This window comes from Indicator indicator, unplaced genomic scaffold (assembly GCF_027791375.1).
Source record: "Indicator indicator isolate 239-I01 unplaced genomic scaffold, UM_Iind_1.1 iindUn_scaffold_241, whole genome shotgun sequence".
Classification (NCBI taxonomy): Eukaryota; Metazoa; Chordata; class Aves; order Piciformes; family Indicatoridae; genus Indicator; species Indicator indicator.
In genome coordinates, this window is record NW_026539311.1 from 25090 (window position 1) to 45660 (window position 20571).

Consider the following 20571-nt stretch of genomic DNA (forward strand, 5'->3'; position numbering starts at 1 on the left):
GGGGCCCGGAACACAAGCCCTGTGCAGAGAGACTGAGGGAGCTGTTTAGCCTGGAGAAGAGAAGTCTCAGGGGTCACCTCATTGCTGTCTACAACTACCTGAAAGGAGATTGTAGTCAGGTGGGGGTTGGTCTCTTCTCCCAGGCAACCAGCAACAGAACGAGGGGACACAGTCTCAAGTTGTGCCAGGGGAGGTATAGGCTGGATATTAGGAGGAAGTTCTTCACAGAGAGTGATTTGCCATTGGAATGGGCTGCTGTCCCTGGAGATGTTCAAGAAAAGACTGGATGGCGCACTTAGTGCCATGGTCTAGTTGATTGAATAGGGCTGGGTGACAGGTTGGGCTGGGTGACAGGTTGGACTGGATGATCTTGGCGGTCTCTTCCAACCCTGGCGGATTCTATGATTCCATGATTGATTCTATAAAAACTACAACACAGCACAACAACACAGGTATAGAATAGAAAAGATGTAGCCTCTAAAAAGCTAGTCCCAAACACCTTCTTGCTATGAAGGATTACAAGGGGACTGTAAGAATGAAATAGAGACTTCAGTGCCTGCCACTATCCCTGCTGATTCTGGAGCATGACTTATTCAGTCCTGATCCTGGTCTCTGACAATGATGAATAGAGCACAAAGTGAAACATTCCAGGTAATGAGCAAAGTGAAGGAGCTAGCCCCAAACTTTGCCAGCTGGGCCTGGAGTATGATAGATGCAGTTTTGAATTGGAGTGCTTTCTGGCTTTTTAGACCACAAAGTAAATCACAGCAGGTGGTTTTTTTTGGTTTGGTTTGGTTTGGTTTTCGGGGGGGAGGGAAAGGAGGAAGGGCTGTGGCAGTGTGATTTGGACTATGAGCTGGGAGGTATGCATATGCTGACTGGTTCCTTGGAAGGAAGATGACAAACCATAGTACTGGAATAAAGACAGGTAACTTTATATCATGATAACCCCTCCCTCTCAGTTCCTACAAAGGGAGGAATAGATAGCTGAATGTTTGTCTGCTTCAGCACCAAGTACCATAAACATAGCTAAGATTTGGGGCATGAGACACCTTGTTAGGTTATGCTATCAAGCTGTTGTTGAAAAGCTGCTATTCTGCAGTAATTCTGTCTATACTGTCAGCTGCAGACAGTGTAAAGTAATTCAACATTGTCTACTTCTGGTCTAAAGAGAGATAATGTACACTGATGGTAGGGGATTGAAAACTATATATGTTTATCTCAACATTGTTCAGAGACCAGTTTAAACCACGAAAGTTTCATCCCTGTAGCTATGAAACAAACAAACCAACATGCGGAACCAACACAAGAAACCTAACCTTGGTCTCCTGCGTCGCGGTCCGGAGTCGGATGAGGGACTTTGGGACCCTGGAGACTTCCTAGTGATGATACTGGAAATGCATCCCACCGTCGAGTAGGTGGGGCATGGTTGTTTTTAGCAACAGGGTGAGGTTATAAAGGACGTCACAATGTGGCAGTATGGAGCTGCTGCAGCAGTCATTTCTGTGATTCTGTGATTTCTGCGAGCTGCTGCCACTTCTGTGAGCCGCCGCCATCTCTCCTGAAGAACTTCCATTCCTGCTTGCTGTCTCTTCTGCTTGCTGCTGGCACTGTTCCCGTGCGTGTGGCTCCCGCTGATGCTGGTGCCATTGCCGCTGCCTCTTCCTGCCTGTTCTGTTGCAGTGCAGTGCTCCCTACAAATGGGACCATTGTGGTGGTAGCTATACCTGTTGCTGGTTAAACGAATAAAGTGTTTTGGCTTGACTTTGTTTTGGGTCTTAGTTTTATTCCCGATAATGTAAAGCTAGTCACAAGACCCAAATAGACATCATTCAGCTCAGCTGCACCCCAGCCCCTTTGATATCTGAGAACAAGTTGGAAAGCAAGGGGATTTAACTGGTGCCAAGTTATCCACGACTGGATTGTGACAGATATGCTCTTCATTCATTCATATGGTTAATGGTGGGTAGTTGTTGCATGGTAGCGTTGCAGTTATTCTACAGCTGTAATTTTAAATCTTTATGCAATAGGGACTGACCGTATAGGGACTGACTGACTGTGAGCTTCTTCAAGAAAATGACCTTAGTTTCAAGATGAAGTTTTAAAATGCTGCAAAGTTAATTATTGTTGTGTATATGCAGTGACAGCCAAATATGTATAGGAACCTGTTCTAGTCATTGATCATTCAGTTGCCTTTGGAAATGTTCCACATTTTTGTTGTCTTTCATCTTATTTTAGGTAGCCAGCATCTCAGTCCAAATGGTAGCTGCAGAAGATAAATTGGTAAAGAGGATTCTGTCAAGGAAGAAACATGACAAACTGAAACTGAAGAAGAAAGTTAAGCTAATATGGAATTTTCAAAACAAAATAATTCTCTTCACCCTCATTCTATTTATTTCAGGAGCTGTAACCTGGACATTACTGTGGCTCTTCTTTGGTGAGTTGCAGAAAGCTCACGTGAATGCCCCAAACAGTACTTTCAATTGGATTCAGGACCGAACTTGTCCTGAAGACTGTTTTTAAAACTGGGGCTTGAAAGACTTTTGGGTGTCTTTTTGAAGACTTCACAAATAATTATAAGAGAAGAAATATCTGCTGGCTTTAGGAGGTGTGATTTTTTTTTTCTTAAGTGTTATGCAAAATATTTTTAAGGTGTTAGCTAATTGTACAGATCTGACGCTTCCAATTAGCCTATTTGCTTAGAAATTTTCACTTCTGCTGTGTTTCTTGGTCTACTGAAAGTCTGGTAAGTCCTTTGTCTCTCACACAAAACTGATTTAAAGATATTAAATGAGGAAAAAAATACAGATGTGTTTAATTGGTTGGTAAAAGCTATGTTTTCCTCCTTGGACCCCTGATGCTATTTCTGCCTAAGAGTCCTTAGGGATGCTCCAGTATCAGGATGTTGATATTGCCTTCATTATGCTGGTTCATTTGTACATTAGTAGCCTTTCTTGTGTGTAGGGAAAAGTGCTTAACTAACCTTCATATTGTGGTACTCACTTAGATTGCTTTTGTTGTGAAACCTAGTGTTCTTTGGCTGAATATATTCATTTGGTTTAGACCTTATTTAAAAAAAAAAAAAGGAATGTTGGATGATAACTGTCATCTTTGTTTCTTGCAGTTCAGGCAGAAAACAAAGACGCATTGTATTTTGTTGGACTGTTACGTGTTGCCAACATAGAGTTTGTCCCAGAATACAGGCAGAAGGAGTCAAAAGAATTTCTCTCCGTGGCACAGAATGTGCAGCATGTGGTAAGATGCATGGGCAGCTTGGATAGCGAAAAGATCACAGCTGTGAAGAAGAGCTGTGACTGTTGGGTGTCATGGAGTCTGTTGTGGTGTTCTTCTTTTTTCTGTTTTGTTGGTGGTGGGTTTTGTTGTTGTTTTCCTTCTTTTTCCTCTCTAAAAGACTATGTACAAAGGATGGCTATCTGGAGTAGGAAGGAACTGACTGATTTCAGCTTGTTAATCAAAAACTGAGTTTTGAAAAGGTCTGTTTGAATTTTGTATTTACTAAAAATTACATGTATTTCCTCCTCACAAATCTGTGTCTATGAATAGATCACTACAAAATCCCTTCAGAAATTGCCACTTTTGAGATGTTGAAGTCTTTTGCGTTTAAATTGTTTTTTGCTGCCAGACTTCCACTTTTAAGCATCTATAATTACCCTAGAGTTTTCAAATATATTTCCTTTTCCTTCTAATGCTAGGTATTCCCATGCATCAGTCAAAGCACAAATAGCACTTCGTTGTAAACAGTTAAGGCTGCTCTATAGTAGGAAGTGAGGGATAAGGATCTTGGTTAAAAGGGAATTTGACTTCAAAGGTATTTAATGTCAGGAGGAAAAATATATTAACTGCAGGAAATGTATTGCATAAAGATGTAACTGATAGTATGGAAACTGAGAAACAAACAAAAAGCCCCCAAAAATCTCAGATGCAATCAAGAGATGTTTTTGTTTGTTTTATAATTGTTTTTTTGTCATCTTATAGTATGAGTTTATGTTCCTGTTTTCCAGCTCTATTTTCCTAGCCCCATCCTCCAAACCAGCAGCTGTAGTCTTCTGAGCCTGTCCTGCTCTTGTCCCAGAGCACCCTGATGTTGTTGCATATAGTAGTGAGGGAATTACCAGCGTTCTCCTACTTGAATATCACTTGGAATGATTTCTTTTGTCTGTAAACTTTGCCTGAACTGACCAGCGGATTGTTACATTGCTGAAAGTGCATTTCTTGGTGACGTGACAAATAAAGTTACGAGTAGGGGGTTGAAGTAGGTAGGAGTTTGTTTCTTTTTCTCCATGAAATCCTTTTATTCATGGCTGCTGCCTCAGAGACCCCCGAAGTGGTAATGGAAAAACCTCTGAAGATAGGCTCCTTTCCCCTTCAATAGTAACAGTAACATATAAAATCCTTTGAAGCCTAAGAAGATGGAGCTCCATTCATTTTATGTTGGCCCTTAAAATAATTGTTCAAACTTTGTGTCAAACACTGAATATTAGAGATTAATATTAAATTAGAGATTAATATTAATGTGATTTTTACATCCTTCAAGATGTAAAACCTGTGTGTCTCGGGTGTTCATTTTTATCATCAAGCAACAGGATGAGGTGCATGCCACCTTGTGGCTTTAGAAATGTTTTTTTAAAGGTGTTTCTTTTAACAAGAAGTAGGAAGGTTATTGTTACACTGATACTATCGCATGTATCCAAAGAACTGGTGGAATCAGGAGCTTGATTTCCCCATAACATGAAACAGCTGCACAGAGCTTTTCTTTCTCCACTTATTTTACATTGTGTGTATTGAAAAGAAATACTAAGCTGTTAGAAGAAAATGGGCACAAACTGAATCAAAATGCAGGAAACTCCACAGAAACGCTAGGGGGAAAACCATTTCAACTCTGAAGGTGATCAAACACTGAAATAGTTGTCCAGAGGATCTATGGAGTCATCTGGTGTAGTTCACCCTGCTTGAGCAAGACACATCTGTCTTCATGTTATTTTGTGGAAAAAAACTTTTGATTAATTCTGTTAACTGCAACTTAGGAGCAAAACACAAAATGTTAAGAGCACAAACTCATTTCCTAAAGACTAGCTATAAATTTCAGAATTAGCAGAAAGAAACCCGCTGTATTTGGAATCTGTTGTGAAAAGAATGTGCATCCTTTTCACAATTAGTTTGTTTGGGAAGAGTATTGCTGTACACGTCAGCTGGCCATGGGCAGAAGGGAATATCAGAGTGGTTACAGGTGCACTGAAGAACTTATCTGTTCATGTTTGCTGCTCTGACTAGCTTGAGGATGTTCCTAGGAAAGCCTAGGCAGATGACATCTCTAGTTATGACTGTTTTGTTTTGTTTTGTTTGCTTGTGGTGGTGGTTGTGTGTTTTGTTTGGTCTTTGTTTGGTTGGGTTTTTTTTCAGAAGCACTACATCTTAATACTTTCTCTTTCAGATTAACTCAGTCTACACAACCTCCTCTTTCTCCAAATTTTATAAGCAGTCTACAGTTTCTGAAGTCAGGTATAACGGTGTTTAATGTAATCGCATTTCTGCTGAGAAGTATGTCACATAATGAAACATTCTGCTCTGTTCTGATGAGCCCACACCTGGAGTCCTGTGTCCAGATCTAGAGTCCTCACCACAGGAAGGCCATGGACCTGCTGGAGCGGGTCCAGAGTATGGCCACAAAGATTATCAGAGGGCTGGAGCACCTCTCCTTTGAAGACAGGCTGGGAGAGTTGTTTTTTTTCAAGGCTGGAGAAGAAAGGGCTCTAGGGGAGACCTTATAGAGGCATTTCAATATCATAAGGGAACCTATAGGAAGGATGGGGAGGGACTGGTTAGAAGGGCATGCAGCAATAGGATAAGTGGCAAGAGTTTTGCACTACAGCAGGGTAGATTTAGATTGGGTATTAGGAGGAAGTTCTCTACAATGAGGGTAGTGAAATATTGGAACAGAGAGGTGGTCAGCATCAAACTTGATAGAGCCCTGAGCAACACGATCTAGTTAAGGATGTCCCTGCTCACCTTGAGGGAGAGGGAGTGGGAGGAGAAAGGGGGATTGGACAAGGTGACCTTTGAGTGTCCCTTCCAACCTGATGATTTTATGATTCTATGAGCTGACTAAGGGAACCTAGTTTTAGTAGTTCTGATTTAGTCATTGCTGTTTACTTGTACTGATAGCAAAATATGTTTGTAACCAATGCCAATTAATTTCACAACAGTAAGGCCAAAATAAAGTCATGTAAGCAGTTCTAGTCTGCCAGGTAAAGAGAAATAATGTCCCTAAAAGAGGTTTGGTGACGCTTTCACTTGATAGGTCACACAGAGGTTTAACCACTTCAACATGCTGTTAGAGCATGATTGTATTATTAAGTCATACATATTTATAACCAATATTATTGTATAAAACTAGTGACAGGAGGGGAAAAAAAATCTCTATACTGCAACAAGGCACACTTACTGTAATATTATGTATGCAGTTACTGTTAGAGGATTAGTTATTTTCAATACTCTTGAACCAAACACAGTTTTGGTTCATGAATGGGAATTTCGGGGGTACATTTGATGTAATGTCCTTTTTCCCCATTTTGAGGTAAAGCCTGGGTGTGATGGAGAGGTTATTAGTTGCTGTTTATAAAATACGAATTATGAAAATCAATTTTTATTAATAAAATATTAATAACTAATTAACCACTATTTTATATACAGATTCCAGTGCACAGCTGTGAAATATATCCCATAACTGGTTTAGTATGTACAATTTGAACCCAATCAGAATATTTGGTGTGTCATAGTAACAAAACAATACCCTTCTAAACTGGTATTTTAGAAGCTTATGTTAAGAGTCTAGCCTTCAGAAAACATTCAGTGTGATGATAATCTGCTGGACCTTTGTATTTCAGTAACAACAACAATGGAGGCCTCTTTATTCATTTCTGGATCGTATTTGTGGTACCACAGGCAAAACGCCAAGTGCTGTGTGAGGATTGTGTGGCTGCCATTTTAAAGGATTCCATTCAGACAAGTATCATTAACCGAACCTCAGTGGGAAGTCTTCAGGGCCTTGCAGTCGACATGGATTCCATTGTACTAAGTGGTTAGTATTAGCGAATAGCCATATCCTTGAGGATCCTTCAGTAAGCAAACATTTTAATATCGGAATACCAATTTCTATAAACAACCCAAAGTCTTCATCCAGCATCTTTATCTTGAATTACTAAAATTAGAGGGGGAAAAAAAAAAAAGAAAAACAAAGTAAAAGAAAATGAAAACCGAGAAAGCCAAAGTATCCCTGTGAACACAGATTGCAAAGTGGCCTTTACTTGGAGTGCTTGTGTTCAAATTCAGGAGCTCTCTGACACCTTCTAGGCAGCTTTGGCTCCTCCGTTGAAAATGACATGCTTGCCATCCCTTAACATTAAAATAAGGATTATAAAGCTGACCATTCATTAAACAACTCCTGTGCCACTTCTGTCTGGGGAAGAAAGCAATTACCAGTTTAACGTAATTAGCTACAAAATATTCTATGATTTTTCAGCTCCATGAGCAAAGGACAGAATGAACGTCTTTTGAAAAACTAGCTAACTGAAAGTTGAGAAAGTGTGGACGAAGAGGTGAACATGACCTCTGGCTCAGTCTCTCAATTAAATTTCACTGCTTAACTGACATGCAGTCTCTTCTTGCCTCAGACATTAAAATGTCTGGGGACATGATACCTCTAAAGGTACTTCCAGAATTTTCAGAGATAAAGAGGAACTGGGCACTCTTCCTTGTTAAGAAAGCAATTTTCATCTGTGTTCTTAGTGTTATTATTAAAGATATATGATTGGATTAAACTCTGAATTCTGGATTTTGATCAAGTGAGAAGACTCACACAACTTTTTTTCCTGTGCAGCAGGTCTTCGGTCAGATTATTGGTCAACAACAGGAACAGGTAATTCACCATTAGGCAGCTTCCTGGCAGAGCAGAAATGGAGAATAAAGCATTTAGTTAATGTCTTATACTTGGTTGTTAAGAAGGTTAAGTCCAGCCTTGACATTTATGTCTTGAGTTGCTATTTCAGTCTGACTGGTAAGTTTTTCAGAGAAAAACTAGAAATCGGCCTGTATATATATATCTTGCCCGAGATTCAATTGGGCCAATAGGGCAATTGAAGCCAGCACATAGTTACCCAATGAAAAGAGCTTCTGCCAGGCTGTGGCCCTAAAAGGCAGAAACATAGGCCTGGTCAGGGAGGAGGAGTGGCTAGCATACATGCTCTTACCGCAGAAGGAAAGTTGTTTACCAAACACGCATGACCCTGTCCCCTTTGTTCCTTTTCCTGTTACCCCGACTTTCTGCAGGAAGGGGGTGGGGGGTGGGGGAGAGCGGGACCATGTCTAGACACATCAGGGCCTGTCTGGGTTTTGTGCTAGGCCTGTTTGGCCCTACCATGACACTTCAGTAAGGCTTTTGATACTGGCTCCCATAACATCCTCTTAGGAAAGGTCAGGAAGTGTGGCATAGATGATTGGTCCCTGAGGTGGATTGAAAACTGGCTCTACAACAGAGTTCAGAGGGTTGTCATCAGCAGCACAGAGTTAACCTGGAGGCCTGTGGTCAGTGGTGTTCCCCAGGGATCGGTACTGGGTCAATATCTTTATCAACGATCTGGATGAGGGGATGAGGGTACCCTCAGCAAGTTCGCTGATGATGCAAAACTGGGGCAGTGGGGTGGGGTGGCTGACACCCTGTCAGGATGTGCTGCCATCCAACGTGATCTGGACAGGCTGGAGAGCTGGGCACAGGCAAACCTCATGAAGTTCAATAAGGACAAATACAGGGTCCTGCATTTGGGGAAGAATAACGGCAGGCACCAGTACAGGTTAGGGGCTGCCCTGCTGGAAAGCAGCTCCACAGAGAAAGACCTTGGAGTCCTAGGGGATGGCAAGTTCTTCATGGGACAATGTCATGGTAGGGCCATGACATGGCCCAGTACAAACCCAGACAGGCCTTCAGATGTCTAGACAGGGTCCCTGTCTCTCCCCTCCTTCCTGCAGAAAACAGGGCAATGTGGGAAATAGGGTGATCTTATCTAAATTGTGACATTGCTCTTTTTGGGAGCCTTTGTGTGTGTGTTTTTAGGATAAGCTGTATTGTTTATATTTTAAGGTAATTCTGTGTCTGAATTCTAACAGTGCAAAATTTTTCAAGACTTGACATGACAAACTCCTGATCTGAATGAGTTTTAACCCTGCTTTAAGCCGGATTTTGAACAAGAAATGTCCCATCATCTCTTCCAACTTGAATGAATCTGAATTTAGTGGTAGCACTTACAGCTCATTTCATGACAAAACACTGGAGAAGCCTGGTGTTTTAGCAATAACCTAAAGGTCCTAGAGCAATAAAAAAGAAAACAAAACAAAACCCAAAACCCGAACAAAACAAGCATAGCTTGGCTTTTGGTTTATTTTTATTCTATTTAATATAAGCCTAATATCCATGGGGGTGTGCAGTTGATTTCTGCCTTGATGAACACGTCCTACTGAATGATGATTTGATCTAACTATTTTATCCTCTGAGGGCTCTGCAGATCTTTGTTAACTGTGAATACCTCCTGTACAAGATGGCAGTGCTTCTGTGCAAATATGCAACAAGGATTTATTTATTTATTCTGTAGTTTTACAAACAGACTTGGCCATGGACTTGTAACGAAGATGCAAGCAAAAGTGGTGTAGGCTGTCTCGTTTCACATTTAGCTTGGCATTCATATGCTGCTTTTGTTTAAATTTATTTTTTAGGTGTTTTAATTTGTATTCGATGAAGATTTAAGAATTTTGTAGTGTAGGTCCAGTGTTGAAAATGTGGCATTTTTCCACAGGAACAAATTGTATGTATGATCTGTATGCTGATCGCCTACAGGAGCACTTTCCTCTGGATATTCATGCGACCTCAGTGGAGACAATCTGCTATTTTAAGCTAATTGCACCTGTTGGCCATCTTGTTCGTCTCTCCATAACATCCCTTCAGATTGAAGCAGATAACTGCATCACTGACTCCCTAGTGATTTATGACTCTCTGATGCCGATCAAACATAAGATATTGTACCGGTGAGTATAAATTTTCATTGAGAATTAACTGACTTCTTTTTCCCGTCGAATTTTCAACTGCATTTTTGGTGAGTTTTGTTTTGTTAAAAATACTTAAGTCTTCATGCATTATGTGTACAACACCTAGTAATTATTTTTTTCTAAAGTGTAAAATTTGATCTTTCTAATAAAAGAAACAGCTAAATATTATTTAAATTCTGTATTCTACAACTGGTGTTTCTTCACACAGCCACAGAACTGTAAGGAGCTCCACACATAACAGAACAGAATTTCTTGGTTTATATCATGAAGACATGTTAACAAAAAGAAAATGTCAAAACTTCCTTCCCTAAGCAAACTCTTCTTCCATACGAAGATTATTGCTCTTCAGGTGAAAATTAAAGTTGTAAAATGAAGTCTCATGATTCTTTGGATACATACTGCCATTTACCAGTTCAGCTCTTTTTTGAGCTACTCTATTTTGATAGTTTAGAGGTTATCTAATGGGTTGAGAGATGCAAACTTTTTTTTTTTAATTTATTATTACTATTATATTTATTACTATTATTATTTTCCCCTGTCATATTTTTAATGATTCAGTAGGCTTCTTTGGGGATTTTTTAATGTCAAATCTCCACTCTATTTAACTCTGTCATACTAAAGTGTGAAGACAGCAACTCCATCAAGTAGACGTCAGCACTAAATCTTTTGCTCAGGCCTGTCAGTGTGTATATAAGCCTTGAAAAAAACACATCAAGTTTTCAATCCTCTTTGAGAGTAATCTGAATCACTCACTGACTTGTCTATGAAACAGCAGATGGTTTTCATTTACTTGTTGGTATCTACATAAGACTGATGATCCCTGCTAGGTAATGCATGTGGAAAGTAACTTTTTTTTTTAATGGGACTAGTTGTTCAGGTTCTTAATTTCTGACTTGAAGAATAGCTCCATTGCCTTTCCCACTCCCCAACTCCAAGCTAAATTTGTTGATCTAATAAAATAAATTTTCTATTCCTACAAGCCTTTCTTTACTGTTGGCTTCATTCATTTTTCTTGGAGTGAAGGCTGAAAGTCAGTATTATCTTCTAGAGCTAACTATTCCATCTCCATGTTAATATTCCATTTTCATGTTTCCAATTATTTTTTTTTTTGTAAGAAACGACTTTGTGACGAGCTGCATTTCTAACTGGTCTTGTAGTTTTGTGTTTAAGAGTATGGAGTTTTCACCAGACTGAATCAGGTAGGCTCTGCAGCAGGGGAAAATTTATGCACAGAATGAGAGTGTTGGGATTTTGGTTTAGTTATTTTGTTTGATTGGCTTTTTTGTGATCGTTTACGTATGTACTTTCCTTTCTTCCCTCTCAGAGCTTGTGAACCAGCTGATTCAATGGTGTCACTTGTGTCCACAAACAATCTCATGCTGGTAATGTTTAAGGCAGCACAAATAAAGGAACATAAGGAATTCCATGGCTATTTTGAGATTATTACACAAGAAAGTAAGTATGCTATGTTTGGAAATGTTTTTATTGCAGGGTTTCTATGATCCCAACATGGCTGTCACATCCCTGACTACGGATAAATGACTCCTGTACCTTAGGGTTTGTTTTTTGCTTGTTTGTTTGCTTTTTTTTCTTCAACCATGTCTCTCTCCTTCATCTTCTCTGAATTACTGAGTGCCTGCCTTTCTCTGGAGTGATTTAATCTGTGCCAATTAACTGTTCTGAAGTGAAATCTGAAGGGAGAAGGCTGAAACTAGCACTGAATTCAGTTGATGAGGACTGCAATATGCCAGTAGGTGGAGTTGTTATTCCAGGTGTAGCACTACTCTGGCCTCTCTCCTGATTTGGGACTTAGTGATGATACTAAGGTGGAAATAACATTAGTACCATCGTCTGCATCTTTGTTTGGTCTCTGCCTCTTCATTAACACAAAGGCATCAGTTATATTTATGTGTCAAATCCATCATTTGCTTTTTATTGCTTTAAGAAGTGGGTGGAACATAATCACAAATAGTAGAAGGAACATAACAGGGGAAATCTAATACAATCCAATGCAAGAAAATTAAAGCTGCTCAGCAAGATGTGGCATAGGTTCAATTTTGAGAGTAATTAAGCATTAAAATGCCATCATAAAAGCACGTGAAAAATTTGCCATCGTAAGTATCTTTACATTCAGGGCTGGTATTTTTGGTTGGTTGGTTTAAATTCAGAGCTGATTTTTCTTTGATGGCTTTGTGTGTGTGTTTGTTTTGTTTTGTTTTAGTTTTGTTCTAACTAATTCCCTAAATCCATTGAGTAGTCATTAAAGAAGGTTTTGGCTTCCTGGTAGCTAATTAGATTACCGAATTGTTCATGTCTCTTCTAAACTGGCAACATTTTGAGAGAAGAGGTACTCTGTTGCTGCAACATGTATGTGCAACACTGTTCACTGAGTCTTGTTTGCAGACCTGCTTTCAGTGATTTAGCTAATAAAAAGTTTGTACTGTTTTGCGTTTGTCCTGAAGAGCCCAGCAAGGTTTCCTAGACTTTTACAACCATTGTCTGCATCATTGAGGAGGCTTTCTTTTTCAACTTGAACCAAATAAATATGATGCCTAAAATGCTGTTTTTCAGTGGAAGAATTCTTGTTAATGTGACTACTTAACCTCTCCTCTTTCTTTCTTTCTTTCTTTCTTTCTTTCTTTCTTTCTTTCTTTCTTTCTTTCTTTCTTTCTTTCTTTCTTTCTTTCTTTCTTTCTTTCTTCTTTCTTTCTTTCTTTCTTTCTTTCTTTCTTTCTTTCTTTCTTTCTTTCTTTCTTTCTTTCTTTCTTTCTTTCTTTCTTTCTTTCTTTCTTTCTTCTTTCTTTCTTTCTTTCTTTCTTTCTTTCTTTCTTCTTTCTTTCTTTCTTTCTTTCTTTCTTTCTTTCTTTCTTTCTTTCTTTCTTTCTTTCTTTCTTTCTTTCTTCTTTCTTTCTTTCTTTCTTTCTTTCTTTCTTTCTTTCTTTCTTTCTTTCTTTCTTCTTTCTTTTTCTTTCTTTCTCTTTCTTCTTTCTTCTTTCTCTCTTTCTTTCTTTCTTTCTCTCTTTCTTTCTTTCTTTCTCTCTTTCTCTCTTTCTTTCTTTTTTCTTTCTTTCTTTCTTTCTCTCTTTCTTTCTTTCTTTCTTTCTTTCTTTCTTTCTTTCTTTCTTTCTTTCTTTCTTTCTTTCTTTCTTTCTTTTCTTTCTTTCTTTCTTTCTTTCTTTCTTTCTTTCTTTCTTTCTTTCTTTCTTTCTTTCTTTCTTTCTTTCTTTCTTTCTTTTCTTTCTTTCTTTCTTTCTTTTTTTTCTTTCCCTAGAGTGTGGAAAAACAGTAGTGACTAAGGAGAAAATTGGCTATGAAGGGGAAATCACAAGTCCTTATTATCCAAGCTATTATCCTCCAAAATGTATTTGTGTATGGATCTTCCAGGTAACACGAATCCATCTCTTTTAGGCTCTGTTGCATGTTTTGGGCACACAGAGCCTTTAAGTATAGCACAAACAACTGAGTAGCAAATATCCTGCATCCTTACGTATGTGGCAGTTTATAGAAATTACCTACCTGAATAGCTAGCGGTACTCACAGGGTTTTGGGTTGGGGGGTTTTGTGTTTTGGTGTTGTTTTTTTTTTTCCTGTGCACTTAATGAAGAAAAGATACGCTGTCCTATTTTATAAAGGTGAAGAGCTGAGGTAAGTTTTGATGTTTAGACTACAGAATTACTGCATAGCAGCTTTACTTCCCCTCTTCCCAGCCTCAGAAATTTAGAAAAAAGAATGTACAAAAGACTCGTACTTATTGCTGCCACTTCTGTGGTATCTCTCCTCAGTCTATTTTGTTATGCTCAACAAATCAAATTTTTGTCTTCTAAGATTGTCTGTCCTATCAGCACAAGGCAACATACTCGTGTTTTTAATTTATTATTATTTGTATTGGTATTCTTTCCTGCGTATTTTCAGGTACTCTTCTGAAAGCAAATATCAAAAAGTTTATGTTGGGTTACCATAATTTTGTCATGCATTGTCTGATGACTTTAGTATTTTCCTATTGATGCTGCTAAGATACGATCTTTGACTCACGGTTTCCTTTCAATGTTTTCCTCTCCAAAGAACATGGCAATGGATATGATGCAGTCCACTGTTTAACCATCTTTCTGATTACCCATGCTTCTTCCTCCCATAGACAGCTAAGACACTACTTTTGTGCTAAACTTCAGGTCTTCAATTCACCCTGGACTTCTGAGGGAAAAGTTCCTAGACACTTGACTAGAGTAACCCCCAAGACTAATTTCTCAAAATAGCTTAATTTTCCAGTGTCACAGAATCACAGAATGAACCAGGTTGGAAAAGACCTCAGAGATTATCAAGTCCAACTTATCACCTAACACCACCTGACAACTAAACCATGGCTCCAAGTGCCACATCCAATCTTTTTTTGAACACCTCCAGGAACAGTGAATCCACTACCTCCCTGGGCAGCCCATTCCACTGGCCAAATACTCTTTCTGTGACAAACTTTCTCCTCACCTTGAGCCTAAACTTCCCTGACGCAGCTTGAGACTGTGTCCTCTCGTTCTGTCACTGGTTGCCTGGGAGAAGAGACCAACCTCCACCTGTCTACAACCTCCTTTCAGGTAGTTGCAGAGAGCAATAAGGTCTCCCCTGAGCCTCCTCTTCTCCAGGCTAAACAACCCCAGCTCCCTCAACCTCTCCTCATAGGGCTTGTGCTTGAGACCTCTCATCAGCCTCGTTGCCCTTCTCTGGACATGTTCAAGTATCTCAATGTCCTCCTTAAACTGAGGAGCCCAGAACTGGACACAGTACTCAAGGGGTGGTATAACCAGTGCTGAGTACAGGGGCAGAATGACTTCCCTGCTCCTGCTGGCCACACACTTTCTGATACAGGCCAGGATGCCATTGGCCTTCTTGGCTACCTGGGCACACTTTTGGCTCATGTTCAGACAGCTGTCAACCAGTACCCCCAGGTCCCTTTCTGCCTGACTGCTCTCCAGCCACTCTGTCCCCAGCCTGTAGCACTACATGGGGTGGTTGTGGCCGAAGTGCAGAACCCGACACTTGGACTTGTTAACTGCCATCGTATTGGACTCTGCCCATCTGTCCAGCTGGACAAGGTCCCTCTGCAGAGCCCTCCTACCTTCTAGCAGATTGACACCTACCCCCAACTTGGTGTCATCTGCAAACTTACTATTGGTGGACTCTATCTCCTCATCCAGATCATCAATAAAGATATTGAACAGGATGGGGCCCAGCACTGATCCCTGGGGGACACCACTCGTGACTGGTCACCAACTGGAAGTGGCACCATTCACCACCATTCTCTGGGCTCAGCCATCCAGCCAGTTCTTAATCCAGTGCAGAGCGTACCTGTCCAAGCTACGGGCTGACAGCTTGGCCAGGCGTTTGATATGGGGGATGGTGTCAAAGGCCGTGCTGAAGTCCAGATAGACTACATCCACAGCCTTCCCCACATCCACCAGGTGGGCCACCTGGTCATAAAAGGAGATCAGGTTGGTCAGGCAGAACCTGCCCCTCCTAAATCTGTATTGTTTAGGTCTGATCCCTTGGCCATCCTGCAGGTGTGCTGTGATTGCACTCAAGATGATCTCCTTCATAATCTTGCTCGGCACTGAGGTCGGGCTGACAGGCCTGTAGTTTCCGGCTTCCTCCATCCGGCCCTTCTCATGGATAGGCATCACACTGGCCAGCTTCCAGTCATCTGGGACCTCTCCAGTGAGCCAGGACTGGTGGCAAATGGTGGACAGTGGCTTGGCGAGTAGTTCAATGTTGAATCTTCCTTCATCTCCCAAATTATGGTTTCTGAAAAAAGCTCCATTTCTGGATTCCTAGCTCTTGATTTTAAAGGAACATTGCCCTGTGTTCTAAAAAGAAAAAAAAAAATTTGTTCCTTTCAAGAAAGGAAATTCTAACTAATGATGAACCATCGTGATAGTGCCAGGCTTCAAAATTGGTTGTTAAATGCTAGAGAATGCTTGGCTAAGCAGATGCTAGCAGAAGACTACAATGTTGTGGTAGAAACAACTCCTAGCATTACAAAGGTGACAGTTATTCATTGCAATACCTTACTAACAATCTGCTGGGCTTGTGTGTCCCTGCACAAGTAAGTTTGGATGTCTTTGAATACTTTGGTCTTGATACAAAAGCTGCTTTGCATGGCCAGTGGCTTTTTGAAGACAAAAGGACTGGTGGACAGAGGGGGAGAAGGCTTGCAGACTGCTTTAACTCTCTTTCTTGCTCACAATAGACTCCACAGAAGAGCCTTGGTATAGCTTTGAAGTTTCATAACTATGCTATCAATGAGAAGAATATAAAAGGCTGTGAGCGAGGATGGTGGAAAATTAATGAACACATGTAAGTACTTCTGCATGGGTTATTAAACTAACATCACCAAAACAGACATTACTTTCACTACTGCAGCTCACTCAGAATTTCCACAAAGAGATACTTCACTGGTGTCTCTTACCACTTCTTACCGTTTTAAGGCTATGCCTGATTTTTTTCAGGGATTTTGAGTTTAAGGATAAACAGTTATAGGGATCAGACACAGAGTAATAAAAGATAAATTTATCTCATTTGATTGGTCTGCTGAGTATCTTATATTTTGTAGCACAAAACTTTTCTCTCTTCTCTCCGGGCTGCTCTTGCTTTGCTTCTGGCTGCTTTATCTCTGACCTTGCATGCCAGCTGAAGTGTCTTCTGTTTTAGCTGTGTAAGGTACAGGGGGCAGGAAGAGGGAGAGACAGCGGGCTGGCTGTTACACAACTCCCTGGGTCCTTTGTCCAGGGGTGGTGCTTCTGTGCTATTGTTGAGCTGTAAAATATATGTAAATATACCTTCTACATGTTTATTGCATTTTATACTTTTTATATTTAGTCTTAATTTTACTTCTGAAATTCTGAGCAAAGTCTGGCATGTTTACTCCAGTGGGTAAAGGGGGTACATTTCCAATTTGTTGGGGTGCTGCAAGCAAACCCACAACACCACTCTTTCACTTGACTGAAGATGTAACAATGTGTACATAAAAAAAAATCTATTAAAAAGTAGCATAAAGATGAAGACAAAAACTTTTGGTACTCTCTAAAGAGAAAGAAATGGTAAGAGTTGGATAAAGGAGGGCTGTCCTGTGGACCTTAAAATACTTCTAAGTTTTCTGGGATCATTGAACAAGTTTAGCTTAGTTCAGTCATGAGGATACTGAGCCTGATCAACTTCTCAGTGAAAGCTATTACAATGAGATTATTTGGAATAGAAGAGTAATTGCTTTCACATTCCATTCATTGGGTCTTTAAAGGGATACCACACAGATTGAATGCTGCCAAGATGTAATGGTATTTCTTAAGATTTCTATAAATTAAAATACTGCTTCTTTCCCATGCACAATGCCCACCTATTTTTTCCTCTATTTTTTTATAAGTCGTCTTTCAATCGTCAGGGCAGGATTAGGTTTATCATGTTGGATAATTTTTTTTTTCAAATTCATTTGAGTGGAAATCTCAGTAAGATCAGATTTGAAACTGAGTTTCTGAACTTTAAATAAAGGGAAAAAATGATATTGGGTTTATACTGTAAGGATGCTCTACATGAATGAGAAGCTTTTAAATAAGGTTTACTTTGGAAGTACTGCAGAAGAACGTAAGTGTCAGATTTCTGTTGCAAGTTGCTGACATAAGAAGAGTAAGATAACTTTTCCTTTGAACGTGTCGGAGGTTTTTGTTGGGGTGGGTTGGTTGGTTGGTTGGTTGGTGTTTTGTTTTTCTTTTCACTCAAAATGGGCAGAGGTTATCTTCTGTTCTAGTCGTCATGGAATTAAAACAAAATACCAACCTGATCTAAAGCATAAAACATTCTGATATTTGATTTTTTTAATGTCACCCTCAATTATAAACGTTAGTAAAATGTGGAGAGGCACCTCTGCTTTTCAGATTCCTACAACTGCATCTTATAGCATGCATACACTGCTGTCTTAGGTAAAAAGGCTTAAGCAGCTTTAGAAAACTGATTTTGGCAAATAAAGACTGCACAGATAAGGTTTCTCCAAACCTCTAGGGACAACTTTAGCTAACCAGAGGCACTGAACATGATCATGCAGTTCTTCCTCATCTTTCTTCCAGTGAACATGCAAATGTTCCTCTGCATAGTCAGAGGAGTTACAGCTGATGAATAGCTTTCACTGAAATTGTCACAGGCAGAAACATCACCGAGTTTCTGTGAGCATACCTTTAAAGATTTATGTGAACAGGGAGATTGCCAGCTTAATTTCTTAATGCCATTGGTGCAACATCCCATTTTCTCTGCTACAGCATGTGTGTATTTACCCATCTCCTGAAAGAGTATCCTACTTCCTGCTTCATCATATGGAACAGGAGCTTCTTTATCAGTTTCTCTCTGCAGCACTGACACAGTTACAAGTAGTGCCTGGTTTGCCCTACTCACAGAGAAGTGGCTAGTAAAACATTATGTGATGGTTCAACCCACCACACACCAGTAACTTTATATTATAATTCCCACAAATATATGTCCTTTTTCTTTCTGTACAAGAAAGAGTTTTCCTCATGTATCTGTCTCAGCTCTTCCACAGATGGACAGGAGCTTTTTCTGCTTCTGGTGACCTGAGGTAGTTTTATTGGCTGAGAAATGGTCAATGTAGCCTGCACTCTTTTTATTTTAAATTTTGTTTTATTTTAAATGTTGCCAAGGTTTATTGAAGGGAAGTTGTCTAAATCATTGACAGGAGGAGAAATGTAGAAAATGTCTATGGGCTAACTGCCAGGCTGTTACAGATTTGCAACACTGATGACACACACTAAAATGAGAGAGAATAAGACTTCCTGTAACAGGAAGTTTGCAGTTTTAGTCCTATCGGACTGAATTTTTTCCTTTTTTAAAACTTTACTATAGCAAAACGATGTAAAATTAACTCTTTGTTTGCATCTGTTTTCTTCATTTGTTTTTCACATTGCTGGACCAGAATTTCCTGTATCTGTTACAAGGATGTTTCATTGTCATAGGATGAAACAAAGCACATATGGAAGCATACAACATACATAGGCCATTTCCGATGGTGTACTTCAGTGGGGTGTACAGGCCACCAAATCAACATGCAAGTCACCGACCAAGTATTTGCATTCATTGTCATGAACAGTGGTCCCGGTGCAGTGCCTGGTGTTTCCAAAATAAACAAGGCAAATATATGGATAATTGTCCATTACACCATTTAACAATACAATGATCCATTTTCATGTTCTTTAAGTTCATTTGAGCTGCAGCGTGTGAGCTTGTACTGATGTCAAGCAAGTGTGTGTGCCAAGTGTTATAAGACTCAATACAGCTGTTTTGGCCCTTAAATCTATTTAGACTAATAAGTACTTCTCTTGAGAGGAGTCTTAAAGACAGGTGTTTTTCTCAAAATTATTGCATTTTTAGGGTGTTATAGTGGAATAGAGGAGAGGGCTCTTATTTCTAGTTCTAGAACAAACTGTATTGTCAATATTCACGAGTTTACTACATTTAAAACTGTCTCTGCATGAGCCTACATTTAAAACTGATGTCTCTGCATGATCCAGCAACCTTTCTCAGTTAAAGATTTTTTTCTTTCCATCTAGAGTAGCATCCTAATGTCAGCTGCCGCATCTTTGATGAGATGGGCAATAGAAAAAGAAAAAAAAAAACCAAACAAAAAAGACTCCAACCAACCAACCAAAACCAAAATCCAAAAAAAAACCCCAAAAAACCCAACAACAACAAAAAAAAAAAAAAAAAGAGGATTGATCTGATGGCATGAGGGAGCATTTAGGTTAGGTGGCACCTAGTCAGAAGTCCAAAGAAGGCTTTTCCCAAATGGCAGCTAAAAGTAGATGTGCACTCAAGGGACTTTTTTCTTTTTTATAACCTAGGCTAGTTATTTGAAGATGTATCTTTTAGAGGTAAAATTCCAGAATATTTATGGTGAGTGAAGTATGAGTGACTACTGAAAAGTATTTTCTGTTTCCCTAAATCTATTCTCCTTGGCCTCCAGAGAAGTTGGGTCAATTTTATCCCAATGCTTCTGTGTGTCATTCTTTAGGGGAAATCCTCAAAATCAGAACAGTTAAATTAGCTCTCCACCTTTCCCCTTCCACCAAACTTACTTATGCCTTCCCAAAACTCCAGGTCTTTTGAAAATAAATATCAGAAGTGGTCACAAAAGTACCATGTTTGTCTTTAAATTTCTTCACTACCTCTCTGTTCCTCTAAACTTTCTTGTGTGTGGTCATGAAGAGTTATGACCAGGGTTCTGGGGAATTTGGGTACTGATTCAGGTTTTGGTTCTTAATTAAAGTATGGCAGCTGACTATATTGCTGAATTTGAGTGATATTGACATTTAAATTGTGAAAGCTACTTTACAGCTCTGTTGAACACTTTTAGGTACTGTGGTTACTATGTTGATCACCAAACAGTCTTCCACATTGCAAGTTCTTCTGTCAACA

At 39.6% G+C, this 20571-nt stretch overlaps 1 protein-coding gene across 1 annotated transcript; it reads left to right on the forward strand.

Moving 5' to 3' along the window:
* Positions 1-2244: 2244 nt before the first annotated feature.
* LOC128980534 (transmembrane protease serine 7-like) lies at positions 2245-20564 on the forward strand (the record flags this gene model as incomplete). Its single annotated transcript, XM_054399007.1, has 10 exons — positions 2245-2437; positions 3125-3255; positions 5453-5520; positions 6906-7099; positions 7898-7936; positions 9864-10092; positions 11438-11568; positions 13385-13497; positions 16349-16455; positions 20510-20564. Coding segments are annotated over exons 1-10 (1245 nt in total), but the record flags the coding sequence as incomplete, so codon positions are not given.
* Positions 20565-20571: the final 7 nt, after the last annotated feature.